The 25,317-nt window shown below is 50.6% G+C and overlaps 3 protein-coding genes across 3 annotated transcripts; 2 read left to right on the forward strand and 1 right to left on the reverse strand.

Moving 5' to 3' along the window:
* Window positions 1-236: 236 nt before the first annotated feature.
* On the forward strand, window positions 237-5,306 carry LOC100897748 (uncharacterized). The gene is made up of 2 exons (XM_029111942.1): window positions 237-2,599; window positions 2,642-5,306. Exons 1-2 carry the CDS (start codon window positions 237-239, stop codon window positions 5,304-5,306), a joined length of 5,028 nt encoding a protein of 1,675 aa, XP_028967775.1.
* Window positions 5,307-7,928: 2,622 nt separating this feature from the next.
* On the forward strand, window positions 7,929-9,951 carry LOC100897893 (replication protein A 70 kDa DNA-binding subunit-like). The gene is made up of 3 exons (XM_003745076.1): window positions 7,929-8,046; window positions 9,125-9,393; window positions 9,496-9,951. Exons 1-3 carry the CDS (start codon window positions 7,929-7,931, stop codon window positions 9,949-9,951), a joined length of 843 nt encoding a protein of 280 aa, XP_003745124.1.
* A 2,864-nt stretch (window positions 9,952-12,815) lies between these two features.
* Window positions 12,816-14,689, reverse strand: LOC100898039 (Down syndrome cell adhesion molecule-like). Its single transcript, XM_029111953.1, has 4 exons — window positions 14,588-14,689; window positions 14,028-14,247; window positions 13,487-13,891; window positions 12,816-12,955 (listed from the first exon to the last, which is right to left on the reverse strand). The coding sequence occupies exons 1-4, from the start codon at window positions 14,687-14,689 to the stop codon at window positions 12,816-12,818; spliced, it is 867 nt and encodes a 288-aa protein (XP_028967786.1).
* Between the last annotated feature and the right edge of the window lie 10,628 nt (window positions 14,690-25,317).

Consider the following 25,317-nt stretch of genomic DNA (forward strand, 5'->3'; position numbering starts at 1 on the left):
GACCCGCCAAAAAGCCAAAGAGCGCTGCTGAGCGATCTGCTCTGTATCGGAAGCGACGTCGGGAGGCCTCATTGCTTCATTCTCAAGCTACGAGCCGTGCTCGCAATGAGGAGAATGAGAGTCCCGGATCTGTTGAGGACCTAAGGCACGGCGCTTCACATGAAATGGAGCCGGAGATAAGGCGATGTTCCAGGTATGAGCAGGTATGGGGGCGCGCGACAATTCACTTCCGACACATGTTCCTCGATAATGAGTTCGGACACAAATGCGATGTGTGCGATCGCATCTGGTTTAAACGAGATTTGAAGGCCGTCGACTCGGTGATTGCAAATTTTCTGATTCCATATTTCCCGGATGAAAATGTTCATTCGTTCAGACTCTGCCACAATTGTTATAAGGTCAGTCGAGGGCGGAAGATCCCAAATCTCAGCAAAGTTAATGGGTACAGATATCCTCCGAAGCCGGTGAACCTTCCAAAACTGGACCCGGTGTCTGAGAGGCTGATTTCCCCGCGAATTCCTTACATGCAAATCCGTCGCTTACGACACGAGGGATCATACGGTATAATTGGGCAGGTGATCAATGTCCCGGTGGATGTCGACACCATGGTTCGATGCTTGCCGCGATCTCTCGACGATGATTATGCTTTCAACGTCAATTTGAAGAAGAACATCGTACACAAATCATCATACATTAGTGGGTTTGTGAAAAAGTCTACAATCCATGAATGGCTGAAATACTTGGTCCAGCAGCCTCTCTACAAGCATTACAATATCACCATTGATTGGTCTGTCTTCAATGAGTCCGCAACGAGCTCGGGAAATGACGGTCAGTGCGAGGATCAGATTGAACGCCTAGATGCATGTACCGTTCCGGAAGCTGAGTTGATCCACTCACGACAACACACGATGATGTGGAACGAGGAACATTCTCTGAACATAGCTCCGGGTCAGCATCGGCGACCGGAGAGTTTGACTCTCGACACCCTTGCCGAGGAGATGTCTTTTCCGGCAATATATCTTGGATGCGGACGGCATATACGGTCGATCACAGGGGAAAGAATTCGCGCAACAGCGTACAGCATGTGCATGTCAGAAATCCGTCGGAGTGATCGACGTGGAGTGATTCCTCAACATGTTCTTTACATGGCCATGAAAATTCTTCGACTTCGTGTCCGTGATGGTGTCCAAAACATGTATCGTTGCATGCGACCGACCGAGATGATCACCCGCAGTATGATAGAAGATCGCGAATTCGTTGAGCGATTGATCGAGACGAATCAGGCATTCCTAAGAACGATCCCGAATTCGGTGCAATATTGGTCATATCGTAAGAAAGATCTATTCGCAATGATTCGTCAGCTCGGCAAACCGACCGCATTCCTCACGCTCAGTGCAAGCGAGACGAAGTGGCCCCATCTTCTACGTAATCTATACCGTCTATCGGATGAATACAAGTCACTTGGCGAGGACATCGGAGTCGAAGAAATTTTGGAAAAGCTTGATAGATATAAGCGCGCGTTTCTAGTCGCGGAGGATCCCGTTGCCTGTGCCATGTATTTCGATAAGCTGGTACACGTTCTCATGTCTATGTTGAGCGCAAAGAAAGCATACAATCCCTTCGGACGATACCGTGTACTGGACTACTTCCTGCGCATCGAGTTTCAGGCCCGCGGGAGTCCCCACGCGCACATCCTCCTCTGGCTCAATGATGATCCGAAGGAAGATATATCGGAAGAAATGCCGCGCACGCTGCAAATGATCACTGATTTGTGCAGCGTTGATGAGTCCGATTTGTCAACCCCAGATATGATACGGAATCAGACCCATGCACACACGTTCACATGTACGAAGAGGGGAGAACAGAGTTGTCGATTTGAAATCCCATACTGGCCGATACATCGCACCAGAGTTCTGCTACCCTTGAGTAGAGATGATGGTAGGCGGAAAACTCTAAAAATCAAAGTCGCTGACGCTCGAAAAAAATTAGAGAGTAAAACATACGACACTATAGAAGCCTTCATGATGGACATAAACTGCGATGGCGTCACGTATCTCGAATTGATCAGATCATCCTTGAAGAGGCCCACTATACTTTTCAAAAGAAACATGTCGCAAATTTTCATCAACACATTCCATCCATGGATAGCGTCTGCACTCAACTCCAACATGGACCTACAAATCATTCTTGACCCGTATTCCTGTGCGAGTTACGTAGTCGAGTACGTCAACAAGTCCAACAGAGGGTTCAGTCATCTGCACCGGGAGCTCATGAAAATACACGAAACAAACCCCGAATTCGATCAGTGCCAGCTCATGACAAAAGTCGGCCTGAAGATCCTGAATAGCGTGGAAATGACAGCCCAGGAGGCCGCTTGGTACTTGTTGCGTCAACCTATGAGCTGGGCTTCGCGTGGGACCGTGTCGATCCCGACGATGCGACCACATGAGAGATACAGGGCACGCAAACGCAAATCCGTCATGGATGCTCAAAATTTGTCGAGCGACAGCACAGATATATGGACGAAGAATATCATCCAAAAGTATGAAGAACGAGCGCCATCTCTGGAAGCACTCACACTCGCGCAATTCGCAGCGTGGTACGAAGCGGCGAAAAAAGCGATAAGTGAAGAGGAGGAAAGCTTTGAGCACCATCCCTTCGAGGAGACAAATGACGTCGATGGCTCTAATTATCGGAAACGTGCTACGAGAAAAGTTATTAGATATCGTAACTATGATGTAAGTGACACAGAGAATTACAAGCGAGAAATGGTAACGCTGCATATACCCTTCCGAAATGAGCTCATCGACGTTATCGATCGCGATAAATTCCTCGAGGTCTATGACGGGAATAAGGAGCTCATCATGGAAAGGCGGAAAGAATTCGAAGCTAACATAGACATCGAGGCTCTCCTGAAAGAGATAGAAGCTCTATGTTCCATGAATGAGGAGATCTCCACGACCGAAGAAACGGAAGGAATGGACAACGTGACGACGCAAGGATTTCAGCCGAATGACGATGATTTCGATGATCATCATCTACAGAATTCCATAAGCGCGGTTAGACCGCGCGAAAATGTTCTGAGCAAGAATGATTACTGCGTCTGGATGCGTAAGCTGAACGCGGAACAGCGTGAATTGATTCTGGAAGTCATTCATCGCCTGCATGATCCCAATAGTGAAGCGATCCAAATTTTCCTTACCGGACCGGCGGGGTGCGGTAAAACGTACACGCTGAAGGCCCTCATGGAAACGTATAATCGATATGCGCAAGAACACAACAACATGAATAACGCATATATATCGACGGCAACCACAGGGAAAGCAGCAACGGCATTGAATGGCGTCACCGTTCATTCAGCATTCAAACTCGCTCTATCCAATCGAGCTCACCAACTTTCAAACGACGTCCTACAAACATATCGCCATCATTTACGGAACGTCAGATGCATTATTATAGATGAGATAAGCATGTGCAGTTCGCATGTCTTCCACGGGGTGAACACTCGCTTGCAGGCAATGACGGGCGAATTCGACGCTAACTTCGGGGGTTTAGATTTGTTTGCATGCGGCGACCTCAAGCAACTCCCACCAGTTAGAGCGGCCCCAGTTTTTACTGCAACCAAAAGTTCGATCGGGGGGAAAGCAATCCTTTGGCAGTCTCTAAATTATTTTCCGCTCGTGCAAGTTGTGCGTCAGAGTGATATCGGGTTCTCCACATTGCTGACAAAGATTGGGTGCGGCGAAGCATTATCACAAGCCGAAACCGACAAAATACAATCACGATTCCGTACGCGGCGATGGTGTGATGCAAATTTATCCACCGAAGTCATGAGACTTTATCACACAAGTGCTGACGTCCAATCATATAATGATTCCGCGATACCGGTAACAGAATCCACGCATAATCATATCGCGACAGATATATACACTGGTTACAGAACAGAAGCCGAAAGGAGGAATGCGATAGGGAAAATGCACAGGAAAGATACAAGAGACACGGGGAATTTACCATACACGATAACCCTGGCAGAAGGATATCCATACATGCTGACGGTAAACGTGGACGTTGAGGATGGTCTTGTGAACGGGGCGATAGGCCAACTAAGACACGTCGAACATTACGCACTAGACAAAGACGGCCAAGACCATCGTCGGCTTTGGTTGAGTTTCGAGAACGATCACATCGGACGTAAACTACGCCTAAAGTACAAGGCGCACGTACGTAGCAAACCCAATGATCTTAGTGAGCAATGGGTACCCATCGAATCACGGTCCGCAAATATCAAGATCGACTCGAAAATACGGTGCCGGCGGCTCCAGTTCCCGCTTGTATCCGCGTGTGCCTTGACCATTCATAAATCTCAGGGCGGGACATTCAATCGGATCGTTTACGATTATCATAAAAATCATCAACAGCAACTAGTTTACGTTGCACTTAGTAGAGTGACAAGCCTCGAGGGTTTATACATTACGAATAATGCCGATGACTTCACCTTTTACCATACGGGAACCGCGAACAGTCCATCAATAAGAGAAGTACAGAATGAATACAAAAGGCTGGCCACACACCGTCTCCGTACAATTACTACCGATATAGACGATTTCCTCACAACAGCGAGTCCCGGAGTAGAAACATGGACCATTGTCAACGTGAACGTTCAGAGTCTACATGCTCATGCTGAGGATATCGCGACGGATCCGCTTTTACAGCGAGCTGATCTCTTGGTCACCACTGAAACGTGGATGCATCCATCATCGACCCCAATCAACATTGATGGTTATCATTTAGATCAACAATCAACGTGTGGAAAACGATCAGGGGGCGTTGCGATATACAGAAAAGTCGGCACAGCATTGAACACCGGAACACCACGCGCGACGTTCAGTAATGATAGCTTGGAGCACACCGGGGACATCGCAATCACTCACGTACATTTGAACGGAAAGATCGAATTCATCCTTGCTGCAGTGTACATGCATCAGGGAAATGGATACGATCAGATGGAAGAATTCCTATCACAGACATTGGGAGAATATGATCGCCAATCGGCGCGGAGGCAAATGCCCATGTTAGTTATCGGTGACTTCAACACATCCAATGATAACCGGAAAAAATTGGAGGTATTCCTTGAAACACACCACGGTTTGAAAATGATCAATAATGAAGCGGAAAAGACCACCCTGGGAGGGACATGCATCGATCTGACATTTGCCAGAAATCTTCCGATATCATGCAGAGCATACGTATCCTACTTCTCGTATCATCGTCCCGTATTCAACAAGATACAATATAAACCCCAGTAAACGGGAAGCGCGTACGGGATTGACACGGGATACGAACGATGACAGAACGAAAATCGAACACACACTCAGAGAGACGGACACATATCGAGAATTCAGGATGCTTTGAATACATGGGACCCAAATAGAATGGAAAAAACATCAGAAAGACATAAGGAAGACTAAACAGAGACCATGAGCATATATTGGCCGAAGTATGATCATGTCGTCGAGAAAGATATATCGATGGCGCCAGAAGGTATATAAAGAATCCAGAACCCCAGCAAATTGTTTTCGAGTCTCAATCAACGAAAAGCAAACACAAAGCGAAAAGACACGGTGAAGACGTGGAGTAAACCGAAAGCACCCCCCGATGTCGTGGCCAACGACATACGGTTACCCCGAGAAAGAGACAAGGCGAGTCCAATTCACAAGATTCCGGATTCCAGGGTGTGATGATGACCACGTAGCTTCATCAATTTATGTATTCATCAACAGCGGATCGGCCGGAGAATGATCGCGACGAACAGGGCACGTCCGAGAAATACACTGAAATCCATGTCCCCCCGGAGAATAAATCGAAACTTCTCCGCGAAATCCGACTAGGTAAGGGATGCGACCAAAGACACGGTGACGACTTCCGCAGAGTAAACCGAAAGCGCCCCCCGATGTCGAGGCCAACGACAAACGTTTACCCCGAGAATGAAACAAGGCGAGTCCAATTCACAAGATTCCGGATTCCGGGGAGTGATAATGACCATGTAGCTGATGGTTTTTCCATCAATTTATGTTTTTATCGACAGCGGATCGGCCGGAGAATGATCGCGGCGAGCCGAGCACGTCCGAGAAATACGCTGAAATCCTTGTCCCCCCGAAAAAGAAATCAAATTTCCCCACGTGATCCGACTAGGTAAGGGATGCGGCCATGTCGAGGGACGCGTCAAAGCCAAGACGCCTGTGAAACACCGGTCACAGATTCGGGCACATCACGATTCTTCAGTTTCGTGAGGTGCCCGAATGGTGGGACCGTGATGGTGTCTACGCTCGCATACCGATTCACTTCGATTTTGAGACCGTCCTAATGAGGCCGAAAAATGCAAGTAGGGAACGTCACAAGCGAAAAGTCAAAGTTCGGTTTGCGGACGAAAAATTATTGATTCCGGTGAGCTGCACTGGGGAATCGAGACCAGAGCAATGCGCCACGGCACATTTCGCAACGGCGGCACTAGGCGAAAAACAAGGCGATGGTGACGGACACCACGAATCAGGACCGAGCCAGCATACACAAAAAACCGAATACATAAGCGTGACCATAGACATTGTCTGGGAATTATTTTTATTGGACAGTCGTACCTCACACGCCATAAATGAGGTCACCGTAGAGCACCAGATATATAATCATCGAGAATAACGATAACGAGACACTAATTGGTGACATTCGCTTGTGATTCTCTCAAAACGGACGGATCATAAAAAGATTCCTGATTGAATATGAGTTGTCATCACCAAATCGTGATGCGTGATCCCAGCCGGCGAGTCCACGCTGTTCAGTTGTGCCGTGACCTTCTAGAGTGGGGAACAAGGAACAATAATCCCATAAAAAGAATCCTCGCCATCTATTCAAGGGACTGCGTCGATTGGAACCACGACGGATCATCCAGATTGCTAACAATCGATTCATTCAACATATATTTCACGGTGACGATTCCCATTCCACACAATCATCGATTCCATCGTTACATACATGTGAAACATGGCATAATTATTCCATTGGAAGGTGATCCAAATTGGCGTCGTGTACGTCAGAGCGCTCTCAGAGTCATATATAACTATGAGTCAAGAATAAATATCCAATGAGATCACCACACGTAATACAGTATCCATGTCATTACGACAAGGTTGATTTGAGTGAGTTCCCTGTCCAAATCATTCGGAGATCGCGACGGGTTTTCGTTCGTAGCGATGCAATACGCCAGTGGTTCTCACAGGCGTATTTTTCGGTCTCGTGGAACCCATAGGATTCCGTGAGACTCGTCGGGGAGCCCCGTGAGGGTTCCGCGGAACCTCTCGCGGAAACTCTGAGTCAATTTCCATTCTTCCCCGCGTTTCCCGCGTTCGAATCGCCCTCTCCGACCGCGGTCCGTGTTCATCCGCTCGAGCGGCAGCTGCCCAGAATTGAAGAATATTTAGCAGGAGGTATTTCATGAGGTATTTCGGGAGGTATTTCTCCATCCCGAATCGGTGAGAAAACAGGCGAAGGGATTAGTGAAAGGCGTCGATTGTGTAGTCCCAGCTTAGAAACAACCAGCATATAAATACGACTCGTATCCATACACCGCGATTGAATTGACAGCAACAACAAAGTTGGTGACACATCAGTCAAAGGATCGGAAAACATCGGCAACCGAATCGACCGTTCAACACACGATGATACCTTCCATGGATTCACATGAGTTTGTCCTCGGCGTAGCTGAGAGTCCAAGGAGCGCGGATATCCCCAACGACCGTGACCGAACATCAAGAATGAATCAAGAAGCTCCATTGTATTTGCGAACCCGTCGAAGACCAGACCATATCGCGCAGAAGCCGTACGGGACGCCAGTGATCCTGCATCTTTGGAGTGACAGAGAGCAGACATGGTCCGCAATGGAAAAAGCTGAAGCGATTCAAAGGCACAGCACGATCATATCTATCACCAGCGTTCCTGTCGTAGTCACACACGAGCAGAGTGGAGGCGCGAAAACTGTGCAACATATCACGGAAGGTCACGACGACGCAGATTCGATTACCAGGAACCTGACGATAATCATAGTCTCCCGGGAAGGGAGACGGCGACGCAGCGTCAGTGTCACCAACTTTGAGAAATATATGAGATCCCTCATTGGATACTGCGGTCACTGCTACATATGTCGGTCGGCGGAAGATTTAGTCAGTTTCGAGGGGCCGCACAGGCTGACAAAGACACTGACTGATATGGAAGTCGTTGTGGCCTATGCCGCGGAATAAACTATCCGGCCGATATATTGTCATAAATTAGCTCTCCATAAAATATTGTCGATTATATATATAACCGGAAAAAATTGGAGGTATTCCATGAAACACACCACGGTTTGAAGGCAAAAAAAGACCACTCTGAGAGGGACATGCCTCGATCTGACATTTGCTAAACACCTTCCGATATCATGCAGAGCATGCGTATCCTACTTCCCGTATCATCGTCCCGTATTCAACAAGATACAATATATACCCCAGTAAACGAGAAGCGCGTACGGGATTGATACGGGATACGAACGATGACAGAGCAAAAATCGACCGCACACACAGAGAGACAACCACACAGCGGGAATTCAGGAAACATTAAACACATGGGACCGAAATAGAATGAAAAAAACACGAGGAAGACATATGGAAGACTAAAGAGAGACCATGAACATATATTGGCCGAGGTGTGATCATTTCTACGTGAAATATATATCCGTGGCGCCAGAAGGTATATAAAGAATCCAGAACCCCAGCAAATTGTTTTCGAGTCTCAAACAACGAAAAGCAATCTTTGAGCGAAAAGTCACGGTGTAAACCGAAAGCATCCCCCAATGTCAAAGCCGAGTTCGAGACATACGGCCGCCCCGAGAAAGAGACAAGGCGAGTCCAATTCGCAAGATTGCGGATTCCGGGGAGTGATGATGACCACGTAGCTTATGGTTTTTACCATCATTTTATGTATTTATCAACAGCGGATCGGGCGGAGAATGATCGTGGCGAACCGAGCACGTCCGAAGGTTCCGCTGGAATCCATGCTCCCCCGGAGAAGAAATCAAAACTGCTCCACGAAATCCGACTAGGTAAGGGATGCGGCCAGGTCGAAGGGCGCGTCAAATCCAAGACGCCAGTGAAACATTGGTCCAAGGGGGATGGCAGTGGAAAAATCTTCAATTTCGTGATGAGCGACACAAGCGGTGAGATAAATGTGATCGCGTCAGGGGATTCTGCGGAGGAGATTTTTGATATGATCACGGTTGGACAATGCTACAAGATAAATGCATACAAGGTCAAAGCTGTGAATCCCCAATACCGAGCGACTGACCATGAATGCGAACTCCAGCTTACGAAGGTATTCAACATAACATTAGTCAGAAGAAATTATGGCTTGTGGAACGAAAATTTTCATACGCTAATAGAAAATGAGGGATTCAAGAAATATCTCTATTTTAAGCTAAGTAAAGTCATACCAATCACGGGAAACGATCTTCCAAAGATTCAGGCGCAAACGACGGTTCTGATGGAGCTGCTCACAAAGCCCGTGAACACGACGGTCGATATCCTCGTGGTTGTATTCGACGTGAGACCACCCCAAACATTCAATTGTCGGGATGGGATCAATCGTGTAAAGCAAACGGTGACGGTTCTCGACGATAGTATGAAAATGGTGAATCTTGGACTCTGGTCAGAGTTTGTCGGCAAATTAGATGGGAAAGAAGGCGAGGCAGTTATCTTACAAAACCTTCAAGTACGAGATTACAACGGGACGAGGCAATTGTCGACAACGACAAACACGATCATCCGTGAGGCGGCAGGTGACGCCGACGCTGAAAGACTTCGTCAATGGTTCAAGGTCGATGGGTGCAGCCTTGAGTTCGAGGAACTTTTCGTGCTCACAGAAACCTCATAAATATGATTTTTTCTTCGCGAGTTTACACATTCATGAGCACCTTTATTCGATAGTTTGCCTAGTGTGTGTTGTATGAGTTTGGACGTTTTCACGCCCTACCTTCGGTAGTGCTTTAGCACTACCAATTCGGGATTTTTGTCTCTCATGATGGAGACGGAGTACTCGGGTCGTGGATTGCCACTTAGACAGCCTATGTCGCTCTCGTCCCTTCGTTCTACATCTACCGGCTGACACGCACCGGAAACGCTATAAGGACTCGGTAAACAAACAGAAATAGCAGCGAGCTGTGCGCCCGCTGCAACAGCCCTGAGGACGACCCTCCGTTGAGGACACCAGCTAGTATCGTCAACCGAGAGCCGGAAAAACGAGCCGGACGGGCAGCCGACGAGCGTCGGAGCTCAGACGCATGAGCGACCAAGCGGCTTGTCGGATCCTCAGCGGCCGGCGCGATGTTTGCGTTCCCCCATTGCGCGTTTGTCTGTCTATTCATAAATCTCGTCGGACTCTAAATTGTTTCCCTGGAACTAAACTGAACTCGATCCGGGGCTCGGGATCACCGGATCCGGGGCATCTTCCCGCGGATTCCAGATCAGCTCATGCCAGAGCGGGAGTTGCCCCGTCTTTCATTCGGCGACGGGCGATCCTTTCCCTGGTTTGAAAATCCAGCGCAGCCGTTGACAATCACAGATTTTAGCTAGACCGATCGATTAGTTAGGATCTAGACCGATCGCAGATTTCGTTTCTCCTGACCGCTCTCGCCCTCCCCCAAAATGAGCACGCATGTCGAAAACAGATTCGACGAATGCTTTATTGAGCTTCCTCTTCCCTTTGACATCGACTCATCTATTTCTCAAAATGAACAGTGATCTTGTCGGTCGAGTTCAATCTATTCTTGAGTCTACACATGCTCGGGAGACGCAGTGTCACTGACTCGCTAGATACGCTCGAATACAAATTCCCACTTATACTTATCATCATTATTTTATGTATGTATATATTTACATGAGATCTACAGTTCGCGGCGCCAATCCGCTCCGTTTCGGCAAACTATCTGTTGATTCACGTACTGACTGAACGAAGCTGTCAATGCCGTTCGACCATTGACAATATCGTTCGTTTGTCGCCTCCTGTGCCGAAAAAGCGGTCGGTCGACGTCACCGCTCCCGCCTGCAACAATACATTCGCTTCTGCTGGTACTGCCAACTCAATGGCAGGGATCACTTTTTCTACGATAAACATCATCGTCATCTTTTTGTTCATCTGCCTCATCTATAATATTTCTCCTTTTTCCCTGTCGCCGCCGACGTCGTCGACGATGTTGAGGCCGTTGTTCTTTCAACGACGACGATGGCAACGGCTGCGGCTACTGGTTCTGCTCGTAACGAATCACGTCAAATGGAAGAACAGTGTCTCGATCAGAAACGATAATGATGTTTTGTCCATAGTTCGTTGGCTTGCGAAGCGTTATTGCCTTGTTCATACAATCATACAATGATTCGCCGGTCGTCTAGTAGTTGGCTAGCTAGTGCGAAGAAAAAACTACTCTCTGTCTGTATAAACAAGAATCTCCGGTGTATTGTTTGTCTTTTGTCTGGATTCTCTGGCGTCCCGTATCTCCGTGCGAGCGGCTCCGCACACAGTTCCCGCATCGAATCCTTCCATTAAAATCTTTGATTCTCGGACTCTCAACGAGGACGCCGAATCGATATCAGACGTAAAAACTTCGAGCTCTCGCGAATCTCGGAATGAGGTCCGTGTACCGGAATATGGTTGATAAGGGGTTTGGTTCCGTGTACCGGAATATGGTTGAAACTATTTTGAAACAGCACCTGACGACCGCCTACACCGACGAGGCGGCTCGGGACCTCGAGGTAACTTGGTGAATATTCGATTAAAACTCCCAGTCGTTGCGTCATCGAGCAGATCGACAAGCTAGCCCGGTGCTTAGCTTGCGACCAGCAACTCGGTCGCACCGTCGACAGTGCCGTCGTTAGAATAGCCGGTTGGCCATCGGCGTTGCCAGGCTCGCAAGCAAGCGCCTGGCTGCCCTCGAATCTATTAGGCTTCTAGGCTGTTGCAGCTGTCGATATTTACTCACGCTGCTACTCGATGCGTACGCGAACCAACTCTGCTGCTCTTGCTGATACGCGGTCTCACGTGGCGAATGACGGCGACCAAATATCTGTTCGGTCTCAGCGTTCGTTGCGTCCTTGCCGCTTGGTCGGTCGGTTGGTAGGATGGATAGTTGCTTGAGCTCCTCCGTCTTTCTTGCGAACCCTATTTCCATTCCCTCGCTCCGAAACTTCAGTGTCTCCCTCTCTGCTCCTCTTGAGGCGGAGCGTCGAATTCAATAGGACCGTCGGAGCCCATGGCTGGATTCTTGATCCGCGAGGCATAAAAAGTAGTCTGGGAACAGCCAATCAAGAAAAATATGGAGAAACACAATCGCTCGATGCCACGGACTGATTCTCGACGTCTGAGCGAGCGCTCCCATCGATTATGAGTTTCCTCCCTTATCTAGTCCTCGGGAGCATTCCGACTCGGCATATCAATAGTCGTCGTTGAAAATAGATAATCAATTAGGTAGTCTCACTCGAGCTGTCCGCGGAGCTCGCAGAAACCCCTACAGCGAATAGAGATCTAGGAATTTCGGTATCAAGTATTATATGTACAGTATTAGTCTAAGATGATTCCTCGAATGGAATGGGTGATGTCTAACGGATGAGTGTCTACCGGAGAGAAAAACTTGAAACGTTCCGTCCGAACAGAATCATCCGAATCATGATGAACTCCTATCACAAGTCGAAGCACTTGGGCGGACCCAGCCCGGAGGCTCCCGGATCCGATTCTCTCGGTTCCGAGAATTATCTGACGCCGAAAAAGTAATGCAATAGCGAAGGGAGAGCGGTGGCCATGAAGGCGACTGCCGTATGAGACAGAACGTTGTTTCCTGTGGTCGCACTGATCTCCATCACGCTGTCCTGCATCGCCGCGGGCAAGTCATCTGTGGACGGTGAGAGTTATCAGTCAATTAGAGTCGGCTGTCGAATGGCTGGTAGTTGTCTCCTGAGACAAATTGGCAAAAGCTCCGTGTTTCGGCTGACATCCTCCTCGTTAATGTCACGACAAGCTCCGAATTCCCGCTGACTGAGTTCTGTTCGAGTCGACTACTCGCGAACCTGCTGCTGTCGCTACAGAATCTAATCTTCGAGAAGAGAATTTAGGACAACAGTATCGACTTGCCCGAATCAGAGAAGTGAGCTCTGGCAGGGCATTCGAATATAAGTCGGCGTGACACGGAGACGCTCGGCTATCAAGGCTTACGAGCGGTCGTGATAAATTATGCTGGGATCCATGGCTGACTCAATTATAATCAATCATCTTTAATACGTCCTTGACCGCACCCTTAAACAATTGCGGTCCGAGGATTGTAAATAGAAGGAGGAAAACAGACTGCTCTGACGTGCGGTGCAATTCAATCCCATCGTTCTCCGATTACGCTATCCTAAGGTCAAGTGACGGCATTCCTACTCACTGTTGATTATCACGAAAACTTGAATCGAGTCGGGGAGTGCATTCGATGGCTGACAGGTATAATTTCCGGAATCGGAAGCCTCCATAGCTGTGACGACAAGCCGACTTTTCAACTTGTTACCGTATGACAGCAGCTCCGACTGTGGGCTCCCGTCGGCGTTCACTTTTCTGAGCGTTTGCTGCTCGTTATTCTTCCTTTTGTCGACGACGTTCTTGAATATCGACGAGTTCGAAGAGATCTCCATACGCTTCCTCAAATCCGAATCGTAGTTGAGCACTCTGCCGTTCCTATACCAAAATATGAATTCTTTCGCTGTCAGTGGTCCACTCAGCTCGCAGACCAGTCGCAAGACGCCACCTTGGTTCACGTATAATACGGGACTGCCCAAAATCCTCGCCCGGCTCTCTGAAATGAAGGTTCCACAATCTAGAGATCCAGGAGCTTACCCGAATGCTTGAAGTCTTGGGAGAAATCCTGGTTTGTGATGTGCCACCACGACAGGACGAGGACGATTATTATCATTCTCCCGATTCGAACTTACCAATTACGGAGAGAGTGATGTGGCGACTGATTTTGGGCGTTGTGCTCACTTGGCATTCGTAAACGCCAGCGTCTTCAGGGCGGATGTCCTTGATTTGGAGATTCCACGATTCGGAATTATCAAGGTGCATGGGCTGGAATTTCCCGTCCGCCGTGTACGGTGACCGACCGACTGCTAGGACATTGAAAATCCCCTGTCTGGGTCTTCGTATCCAGGAAACCTACGGGGCAGAGTCGCTTTGACGATTGGAATCTAATCAGGAAATCGTATCCGACGTTTCAATGTCGCATCAGCGCGGATCGCGGACATCGAGTCAGATCTACCGTTTTGGACGTTTCAGACGACCAGGACTTCGAGGCAGAAGTACATATTCTCGGATGGCGGAGGTAGCTACCTATATACGAAGTCATACGTATCCCTCGCCGATGGAAGCACGGCCTAATCGGAAGTAAGAGCTCCGTGCAAGGTCGTTGTGACAGTGCGGCGAGGGATAGCTGCGCATCCGTACTCATTATTCTGCGCCAGAATGTGATATCTTGTATGATGAAGGGCTTACTCACTGTACGATCGCCCAGATGCCGCACGCTGCAAGGCAGAAAAACGTCTCGGCCGACGGTGGCAGTAACATCTGTGTCGGTCGTATTATCGAAGTGTGGAGTCATCTTGATGAAATACGATGGTAGCCGTCGATAGGTTTTGACGAGTTTGGATGGAATCGCGTTCGTGTCCGCATCGGTCGAGGCGAAAATCGTCGGCACTGTGCTCGATGTGAACGGCGCTGTAGCTTCACCTGAAACAAACAGACAAACGAACAATGGAGATTTTCCGCGCGGTGCGAACCTTCGCAGTCAGCGGGCGATCAGGCAGTCGCGAGGCGACAGGCGGAGTCATAATCGTCGAACGAACAGCTCGTTTCGCTCCTTGCCTGATGGTACGTTCCCGCAGTCATTCGGTGCACGGGGAACGAGCGTGGTTTACGGAAAAGAAAAACGAGGTAATGGCTTTCCAATGATGACTTCGCAGCGACCGATGCTCAGAGACGCAGGCAAACGGGAGGGCAAGCTGGCAAGCAGCTGCGTGAGCCTCGCCGCCGCCACCGTCGTACATATTGTTTGTTCCGACCGAGTCGTAGGCCGTAGCGCACAAATGTGGAGCCGAGGGCCGAACCTGGGAGCGACCGAGCGAACGGGAGGCAGAACCGGGGAATGAATGAGTGGGCGAGTATTCGACGGACGGTCGGACCGAAAGTTGATTTGCGAACCGGAGGCAATCAACGCCTAATTCAAGCAGCGCGAGAAAAAACGGAGGACTTCTCTCGAATCGACCATTCTGCGCAGAAGAGTCATCGCAAGCCATGGTTTCCGGACCAGCCAGAAGGGACGATGAAGAAGAAGAAGAATTCACAGGAGACGACGAAAAAAAGGACGGAAGTGGGTCGCCATGCCGGAGAGTCCGAACGGTGAAGGTCGAGGCTCACCACGTATGTATGTGTTCCTTTCGGTCAGACTCCTGTTGTCGTCGACCGTAGTCATGGCCGCATAACGAGGCCTTCGCGTTCCGTCGAACGAGGTTCTCGCGAACAAAAGCTCAGCGTTTCTCAGGGCTTCACAATAATCACCCCCGCGTCCGGCTCGCGGAACACCTCCATTCACTGTTGTTCTTGGAGGAAAACGCAAAGAACGAACGCTTTCGACAACAGTCACGATCCTCAAGGCCGGGCCTCGTTAATTCAAAGAAAGACGAGGAAAATACACCCAAAAGAGCTTGCGTTTGCTGAGATACCAGCGAATTCAGAGAATTACGAGAGCCTTGGGCCCTTTTTGAAACGCAGTATCTCCTTCCTTGAGAAACAGACCCAACAGACACGTTCGAACGTCATGAACAAGAGATCCGGGATCGGGATCCGTTGTTTCCCTGTCACTTCAAAAGTAGACCCACGAGCTCCGAACTGTGGAGGGACGCCCCGGTCCGTCCAAGCTGCTGTTGTTAATTCACGAAACGGACTGGTCGCTTGGTCCTAAAGTGTCTGCTGTGAACGATTTCGAGAGGTTGTAGGGGTTAACGTCGGCGTGAAGAAAAAAAGAAGAGAACCGCGATGGCGGCCAAGCGATGGGACGTTTTCCGTGTTGGTGTCCGGCTGTTAATAATGGGCGAAGTGTCTTCATAAAAGTGGGCAAGTGAGCCAGGACGCAATTAGTTCCCAAGCCCTTCGTCGGGGGAGCGGGTGATCGAGCGTGCGAAACTCAGCTCCACCACGGACCAAATATCAAGTATCGACGCTCCAATAAAAGCGATCGCGCCAGTTTTCCTCGGTTCGCAGTCGCTTCTTTCTCGCCAAACTTCGACACAAGTTCCGATCACTTGGACGCGCCTTGAGTGGCCGTCGCCCACGCCCGTCCGCCCGCCCCGGCTGCTGTTGCCGTCACTGCTCCCCGTCAAGCATGCGGGTCGCAAAGTCGAGCGGACGGCCGTTCGGTCGTTCGTTCACTCGCTGTGTCGGTCGGCATTCACCCACCAGCCAGCCAGTCATCCAGCCGGCTACTAGACGGAGACTGGAAGAGAAAAAGCGAGACTGATGGCCCGCTCAAAGGAGTTTAAAGATCGCTCCTTTTCGTCTGAAAGGAATCTCTCCCAAAAGCATGCGGCATTCTTGGCCTGATAGGCACGGGCCTTGTGTGAACCAGAGCTGGACAGCTTAGGGAGACTGTCTCGTCGCCGGTTCCACAAAGGCTTTCTTCTTCTTCCGCTCCGAGATGCTCTTCCGACCGAGCGACGATACCGACCGAGACAGGCGGGCGGACAGGCTGGCTCCTGGAACGTTTGTTGACTTCAAAGACGGTCCTCTTCGACCTATCCCTGGCCTCTTCCACACCGTGTCCTGAATCGCTCCTCGCCGACCTCGCGCTGAGCGACGGAGCCGACCTCGGAGTCGATTATTCCCTCGGTCGGTCCGAGACTCGCACGCCGACCCGCCCGTCCGTCCGTCCGTTCGCTTCCAACACTGCCTGACTGCCGGTTCAGGAGACTGTATGAACTGCAACACAGTCAACTGGAGACTTTATTCTTTGGGGCCCATGTGGATCAAGCGAACCGCGAACCTGGTGCCGCTGCCTGCGCGAACGCATCTGTTATTATTGTTATTAGAATGTCTGTCGAGAAGGAAGAATAATACCGCACCCACACTGACGGCCACGCGAACGCTGGAAACGCCTCTTTCGACCCACAAATATTTTCATTCTTCGCTTGAGCGCAGTCTCACCTCCTATTCCTTGCATGGAGAACGTTCTCGTTCCCGGCAATTAGAGCGACGACGCATATTTCGTGTGGGCTAGTTTTGTGGGAACATTTCTTACTATTCACCCCTCCTGTAGCTTCTCCGCCTCGACCCGCTCATTCTGCACCGTAGGTCGACCAACATTACCGTAGAGGAGCGATTGCCGAGGGCCGTGGCGAGACCTCTGCAGGAACGGTCCTTCGCGGGGTCTGCGCGGAGAGGGGGTGCTAGGGGAATACGGAGCACAAACGTGAGCACCGGATCAGACGTCGAGCGCAAGCGACCCAGTTTGCGTTTTTACGCTCGGAATGAAGAATAAAAACAGCCGTCAATCCTGGACGCATTGTAACGAAAATGAAGGATGACTCCGCTAGACGCGATGCCTCAAGCCAGAACCTAATAGACCATTAGTAAATGTGTGCCAGCTTCATTTGTTCTTACAGATAGGGCTTGAAAGAGAGGAAAAAACTAAGAGACAGCCAACCGAGAACAACAAGAGAAGCGGGAGGATAGCGAAGGAATCCGCTCCCGAAAAGACGCCTCCCCAAGACAATCACGGCTAGAACAATCCGCAGAGAACAGAACAGCGGCTACAGCAGCGGACTCGTTTCTATTTTTATCTAGCTAGCTAAAGCATCACTATGGCAAGCGCTCCTGCATTCGGCGTCCGCCTACTTCCTGACTGTATAACACTTCACTCACAGCCCGAATATCCCCGAGCGAATCGGTAGGGACTAGCTGGCTAATTGAGTAGCACCGTGGACTGAAGCGAGCTCGAACCGAAGTCGGGACAGGAAGCTTTAGAGTTGTTTAAAGCAATTTCAACGCAAATCACTGGAAACTATGCCATATTGCCGTTGGTTCTGCTCGGGTTTTGCTCGAACTCGACCCGTGCAAAGTTTTCCCCCGGCTGGACCGATAGCTCTCTCCGTCACCGTGATCAGCGTACCGATGTCGATGCTTGTGATCATCGACTGACCGTACCGTGACTTAATTTGGAATTCTCCGTCGCACGTCCGTCAGAGGAGGCATCTGATCTCCACATCGTTGTGGGTCGTTGGTGACTCCATTCTTTGGAATTTTGGAATATCAGGCCTCCTGGGGACTCCGGGCACCGGCGTCGGACCCAAATCCTTTCAGAAAACGCTCAGAAACGACAAGCTTTCTGAACCTCGCGTCCTGATGATTCGATTCCTGGAGCTCGAATCGATTTCTTCCTCAGGGAGTGTTTCCTATCCCAATAGAGGAGCGTACGGAGATCGTTGGGACTAGCCCTTATGCACTAAACTTGTTTTCCAGTTCTGTGAAGTCCTGTCGGTCTCCTCTCTACTCCAGACGAGCTCGGCGAGAGTTCCTGACGTTTGATCAAAACTAACAGGAAAGTTCTACGAGCTTTCAGACGTTAGGGTACCCGGTGTCCAATTCTAAGTCGGACAGGCTGGTGGAAATGCTCCTCGTTAGAACAGCTCTAACCGCTGCTGGTCCTGCCACTAAAGGTGGAGTGCGTGTGGTTCGCCACATGTGGTTTGGCAACCCTTCGGCGTGGTTTGGGCAGGCAAGTTGCCTGGCTTGCAGGCAAACTGGCAGGCAGGCAGTCTTGCGGGTCGCCTGGCAGGCGTCTTGGAGGTCGGTCCGACGGGGCTGGGGTTGGGGAGAAGGGGTTGGGGTTGTTCGAGCAAGAAGAGAAGTAGGAAATCTTTTGGAGACTTTCGCTTGCAGAAGCGAGCTCGCTTGTGCCGACACTTGTGAACGAGAGCTCCGTCTTCGGCTGTCACGTCCGAGTCCACCGAGAAGCCCGCACGGCAAGTTCGGTCGGTTCCGTCTCCTGATTTCCGCCAACTCGTCCGTCTGTCATTCCAGTCAGCGTACGTCATTGCGTCCGTTCATACGTCCGTCTGTCCAACCATCCGGGCCCCTCGGACCGCTTTCCGTCCAGGTCTCACTCCGACATCGGCGTCCACATGAGACTTGCGTTCTCCTCCCGGTGACCGCCAACTTCGGAACACTCTTCTTGGAAATCCCATTCTCTGTGGCACGAGGCCAAAGTCGGAAGTCCCCCTGGCCGCCTCAACAACGACAACAGCCAGCAGCGTCCTTCCGTTTCCTAGATGAAGCCGTGTTTTCTCGGCCAATTCGATGTGCAAACGGACGGACAAACAAACGAGTGCTCTCCAAAAACAGACAGATACCCATCTACAGCCCGGTAGTCTGGCACGCATCTCCTCATGGAAGACCGCGGTCGGAGAGCCGCACGCTCGCCCGCCCCCCTCACCCTGCCGGCTCGCTATGCCTCATCTATTTGATGTAGTCCATTTCTGGAACGATATATCACTCTGTAACCAGAGCTGCGTTACCAACGCGTTCGCAGTCCGAGCCCCCGGCTCGACTCGTAATGTAGACACGGAGGTCGAATAGATAGAGCGACCAACTGAAAGGCAGCCGTGTCGGCGAACAGACGCAAGCACGACCGACCTAAGCGCGGACCGGCAAACTAGCCGGACAACGTGTGGCCTTCACGCGATTCCGTCGCCGGACTATGCCGTGACTTGCTCCATTAGGTATGCGAGCATTTTTCTTGCTGACAAAATAAATGTCGTCGCTTGTATATGTACTCAATTATGCCGAGCGTGGAAGTCAACGCTGGGGGACAAACATTTAGTGCACGCGCGTATACGTCGAAGGATTTCGATCGCATTTGCTCTGCCGTTCGTCCGTCCGTGAATCTGACCGTTACAGTCGTTCAAGGCCGGCAGTGATACGAGGCGCTCTCACGGGGAATGGAGATTTTTTTCCCGCTCTGCGAACGTACTCAGCAAGAGTGATCGGAAACGTCAGGCTTCTGACCTTCCGTTCTGGGAGAATAGCGAGCCAGGACGGAAACAACTCCGCTGCGCGGAAAAACGAAAAATTGTTCTGTTGTCAAGAATAAGAACAGTCCAAGAATCGGAAGGAAGCTGACGACAAGAATGAACGGAGGAACGAGTGAGGAAATAAAACGATCGTTCGGCTCCTGCTCCTGCTGTTCGGTCTTTGAAGACGGCATAAGGTGCCATGATGGAAGACCTCCGTGATACATGCAGCGTCGAGAGCCCGAGTCAAGAGGTTCGAGTCGACAGCTCTGCCCGGGGAACACGTCAGAGCGGCAGCACATGTACATACGTGCATGGGTCGGGAGGGGTTCAGGTGCGCTACGTCCGTCCGTCCGTCCCACTTGATCTTCTCATCTGGGCTTCTATCTACAAATCGAGGATACGTCGCGGGCGACCCGAGAGCTCACTAGAGTCAACCTTACCCTCAGCTTCTCACAAGGCAGAGCGAGCGAGCGGTGGCCCGTCCGGTGGTTGCGAGCACTCGAACAGCTTAGAGCAAGAAGAAGCAATGCGGAACTGCAGCGGAAAGACCGGGAGATAGAAGACTCAGAAATCGGCACAGACTGTTATAAAAAACCTATTCATCGGGGATTGTTCGGATCGTCTCTCTTTGCCGGGAAGAGATCTCTTTTGGCCAGCAGGAGAGTCAGCAGGTCAGCCAAAAATTCCCTTCTTCCCTCTCTTTCGGATATCTATCTATGCACTATCGGTTCCTTTAGTGAAGGAACCGCACTCCCTTTCGTTGGTTCTCTCGTTCGGCCGTCCGACCGTCTGCGCGTCCGTTCATTCTATCGTTTTCCCGAGCAGACCGTGCGCCCCAACCTCTCTTCCCCCTCCCCTCCCGTTTTCCTGCTGCTCACTCACTCACTTGCAATGCCTTCCGAACACAATGGACTCGGTCGCAGCAGGAATCCCTGCTGCAGGGGCTGCCGCTGAAACTTGCCGTGCCACTATCACCGGATTCGCGTTCCGCATCCAAATGCAAGGATACCCACGAATCGCATTCTACGACGGAAACAAATTGCTTCCGAAGAGCGAACCGGGGAAAAGGAAACATCGCTTAAAAGGGTATCAACATAGCGAGCACGTGATCGAGATGGGAAAAACATTTACTCTCTGATGATTGAGCCATTTTGCTCCGAGTACGCTAACGCTGGCTTGCGATCGACGTCGAAGCTCGATGGCAGGAATTAATCATCGAGATTTCATTCCTGCTACGCGACTCTGGCACGATTCTCCCCTGGGCGATCCTCTGACAGATGAGCGTCACGTCATTTTCTCGAGACTTCAAGCTGCCCTTAGAGCTCGTTCCCGCTGAAAATGGAATCTGTCACCAATGACGGTAAATTTAAGTGCAAGGGATGCGCTGTGACGGTCCCGATTCGCTCTCCGAGTCAACCCACGCGATATATTTTTTTACGTCGTTCATCATGGAGGTACTCCACACTGAGCGCTCACGCAGTCTATCGGAGCGATGGCTTGCGAACGCAAGCATTCGGATCGTCCTCTTCTCAACCGTGAGACCGAGCGCGGAGTCGGCCCGTACTCGGAAAATGTGAGAACGTCGCGGATGGCTAGAGTACACACTGGATGATCGATTCGACCGAAAAATGCATGCGCATCCGAGGGATAGCCGATCTCGCGAATTAGGCTCTACGTTCGACCGAGTTCTCCGAGCCTAGATCCGAATCAATTTCAATGCCAGAGGCATATCCACCCAATATTCATCTCGGAGACTCACAAGTCCGATGTCTCGAGCGAACGGAATTCACTCCCGCGAGCTGTGAGGAGTCAATAGAAAATATCCGGGTAGCGAAACGGAATCGTACATCGAAGCGTCCAGAGCTCCTTCTTACTGAATTAGCCTACCTATGAAATGCGACCCGCTACTCTTTCATTCACGGAATCAGTTCAGAGGAATTTCCCGCTCCCGAAGGTCGATATCGAGAAGCAGAGGGAGAACGGGAACAGTTTTCCTGAGCAGAAGGACAAGGTATCCGGTACCCGGAGCCTAATCGTATATCGGAGAACCTACCACGAGATGTAAAAGTCACCACATGCTGCACGAGCAGCAGACGGAACCATAGCCGTCGTTGGTCCGCGTTCAAGAACATGGCATCCAGCGTGAATCAGTCCCTCGTGATCTCACAAAACATATTTCTCGCAATATTCCATCCAGTCTTTACAATGCTCTCCTTGAGCGGGTCACTCCATCTGCACGGGTCGTATTCCACCCGAGCTCACGCAGGAGTAGTCGGAATCACTATTCCGCGGGGTCACGTGGAAGTACTCGTGAGCACGCAGAGGGATTATCACAAACAGTTGTCATCAGCCACGGAGCAATGATATCTTGAACCGGAGCATAAGGCAAAGCTGACTTTGTTATGAACGATGGGACAGCATGGATCTTGCGTGGGATAGACCGGCTGCCATTGCCTCTGCCCTCGCCTCACGGAGAGGGCAAATGGAAGAAGGGAATGAAGGCGAAACATCAACCGAGATTCCTATCTCTTCCTCTTCTTATCGAAACTGCAACCCCCGTCGCGACAGTCCGTCCCTGGGCCTGTCAACTGATCGACTAATTTTCTGGACAGAGCCAGAGAGCGAATGAGCTGTTGCATCGAAACACTCTCTAATTGCATTGAAAATCTTTTCCGGGGAGTCCTTCGGGAATCTCTTCGAAAATCCTCACGGAAGTCCTTGCAGGAATGCTTACGGAATCCTCGATGAGAACCTAACGGAGCACCTCTCCGAGAAATATCCCGTTATCGAGCGCCGTCATCTCACGTCGCGGCGCGGTGTCGAGTCATGTAGTGAATTGTACGTTTTACGTGTAGCCGGAGACGTTGATGAGTAGTCTACCGTCCCGTCAATATCGTCAAATGGGCCAGTGAGGTTGAGAGCGCGAGTCTCATTTCTTGGTTCGCTCTGCGCGGGAGGGACTGCCTGGAGAGGAATACGGTAGAGGGAGAGCTACTCCGGGTGTCGAGGAAATCGAGAAGACGTTATAGCTTTTTGGAAGAGCGAGCGTCGCCGGGTACAAACTAAAGATAGATGGTTTTCCGCACTTCGCGTGTGCATCCAGGGACCGGTGTGAGTCTTTATCCCTCGAAGGTCATCAGTTTCCGAGGTTCATCAGTTTTCTAACGTCAGGTCACAAATCGCGCGCCGCTGCGGCGTCAAGAAAGATGAGTGCTTGTTCCGAAGACGCATCCTCTAGAATTTTCAAAAACTCCCGCACGAGGAGCATCGACTCGGAAATCGTCCGGAAACGATAACGTTCCATCGAGAATCACCATCGGCGCTCGAAATTCGCGAGCGAGGGCGCAGACAGTTCCCTTCGGATGCGAGATCAGACCCCCGGATCTGCAAATGTATCTGAGCGCTCGACTTGCAAACATCTCATTGGTCGTTCATCTTTCCTCGTGTGTTCCCCATGATATTCCCCCCGGTCGCCGCTCCCGCACCGTCGTGGAACTGGTGGTGTGAACTGTTCCGCGCGCGAGGAGGGGACTTCATGAATTCTAATGGATTTCCTGATGGACGACAAGATTGCAACAACTTTTCCTCGATGTAGATATTGGAAACTACCATCCTCGAACCAGAGCTTCACCAGAGCTCGCGGAGGGCCGAGGGGGAACAGACGGTCGAGGGAGAACGAACATCATCTTTCGGTTAATTAGTGGGACGAGTTCTGAATATTACATTCCCAGACCTGCACGACCTCTTCGAACGCACGCCCGCCCGCCCGCGCGTCCGTTCCGCTCCACCGAAGCGACTATACAGAGACTTTCCAATCTTTCGTTTCGAAGCTGCGAAGTTTTTCGACGCCGATTCTCTCGGATGACCCGAGCATGTGTTCTTTGCCTTCGATCCAGATATTCGGCATTGAGACTCGGCTGGACTGTATTTACCGATGAGATTTCAGCTAGTATATGACCCTGCTACTCCGGAGACTATTAGTCGGCGATCATGTTACCGTCGAGTCGAACCTTCATATAGAGACGCCAGACATCGTCTTCCAAGTCTGCCTGCTCTCCGGTGGTACTCAAGGCCGCCACGGCCGCTTTCATCTATGTCACAAAGGGAGCCATTGTTGTACGGTGGTCTTTGTAGGTCGAACCCCTTCTGCCTGTTCCGAAGAGGGCGGAATGAAACTGAAGTTACAGCGTTCACTATGGGAGCATTCCCACCACATCTCGAAGGGGTTCTCGGCTCCAAGTTTTTTCAGTTGGCCAACATCCTGCCGCTATTCGAGCCAGACGGAAGGCCGGCTTGCTTTGTCCGCCGCTCGCAGGCTATAAAGTCAAGCGTCATTTACGTTGATATCCAATGTGGTCTCTTCAGGAGGGGCAAGAATTTTTTCCGATAAAGATAGCTCAAATCAGCTGAGCTTGCACGGTGGTCAATTGATCGCTTTTCGGTGAACGGTCGGACCGACCGACTGACAGGCAGACAGGCAGAGGTAGCGGTAGCGACAGGAGGCTAAACCGGCCGCCGACTCGATCTTCCGATGCGCCGACATAGTTTACTGCGGAGCTACTCATCACAAACTCAATGGATCGCCATCTACGCAGCTACACTGTCCAAATGCGACGGCACTGAAGCGAAAACGCCCAATGAATTTAAGACGCTCGACGAACGAGGAATGGTTCTCGCAAACAAACATTTGCGAAGTCAGCGAATAGATGAGAACATATACAGCAGGAAGATACATACCTTCCTGCTACAGTCGGGGCCCAACAAATTCAACGATTCCTTCCTGGGGCGACCTCCAGCTCGACGACAGTAGATGTCCCGATTTATTTCTATCATTCTCCCTTAAAAATGGAGATTCGTTCCCCACGTGTAATTCGCAATAGTTCAGACACTATGCCCACGGTAAGGAAACTTCAAAGGGCGGCCGGAAGACAGTTTTGGCGTGCGCGAGACTCGGCAACGGTGTTCGACCGTCGAGCTGAGAGGAACAAGTACAGTGTCTGGAATATTCATGAAAATGTTCAATGAAATGCTTGGGTCACGAGAACAGGCCAAGAACAATCGCTTTGAAGAGCTCGAGCCTTGCGGGCAATAGAAAAGGGTGTGAAAGGGAGGCTGGTCCTGAGGAAAGGGTCAAGGGAGCGTCTTCATACAGCCGAGATGACCC

Source organism: Galendromus occidentalis, unplaced genomic scaffold (assembly GCF_000255335.2).
Source record: "Galendromus occidentalis unplaced genomic scaffold, Mocc_1.1 scf7180000077477, whole genome shotgun sequence".
NCBI classification, from domain to species: Eukaryota; Metazoa; Arthropoda; class Arachnida; order Mesostigmata; family Phytoseiidae; genus Galendromus; species Galendromus occidentalis.

Bases quoted from the DNA above. Each gene is read 5' to 3' on its own strand.
- LOC100897748 (XM_029111942.1), top strand. From the start codon at position 237: ATGTTCCTCGATAATGAGTTCGGACACAAATGCGATGTGTGCGATCGC. The intron at 2,600-2,641 runs GTACGAAGCGGC...AGAGGAGGAAAG, and splicing joins CTCGCGCAATTCGCAGCGTG to CTTTGAGCACCATCCCTTCG.
- LOC100897893 (XM_003745076.1), top strand. From the start codon at position 7,929: ATGGAAAAAGCTGAAGCGATTCAAAGGCACAGCACGATCATATCTATC. The intron at 8,047-9,124 runs GTCACGACGACG...AAATCCGACTAG, and splicing joins TGTGCAACATATCACGGAAG to GTAAGGGATGCGGCCAGGTC. The intron at 9,394-9,495 runs GTATTCAACATA...CTCTATTTTAAG, and splicing joins GCGAACTCCAGCTTACGAAG to CTAAGTAAAGTCATACCAAT.
- LOC100898039 (XM_029111953.1), bottom strand. From the start codon at position 14,689: ATGACTCCACACTTCGATAATACGACCGACACAGATGTTACTGCCACC. The intron at 14,248-14,587 runs GTGAGTAAGCCC...TCTGCCCCGTAG, and splicing joins GGCATCTGGGCGATCGTACA to GTTTCCTGGATACGAAGACC. The intron at 12,956-13,486 runs GTGAGTAGGAAT...CACCGTCCACAG, and splicing joins AGTTTTCGTGATAATCAACA to ATGACTTGCCCGCGGCGATG.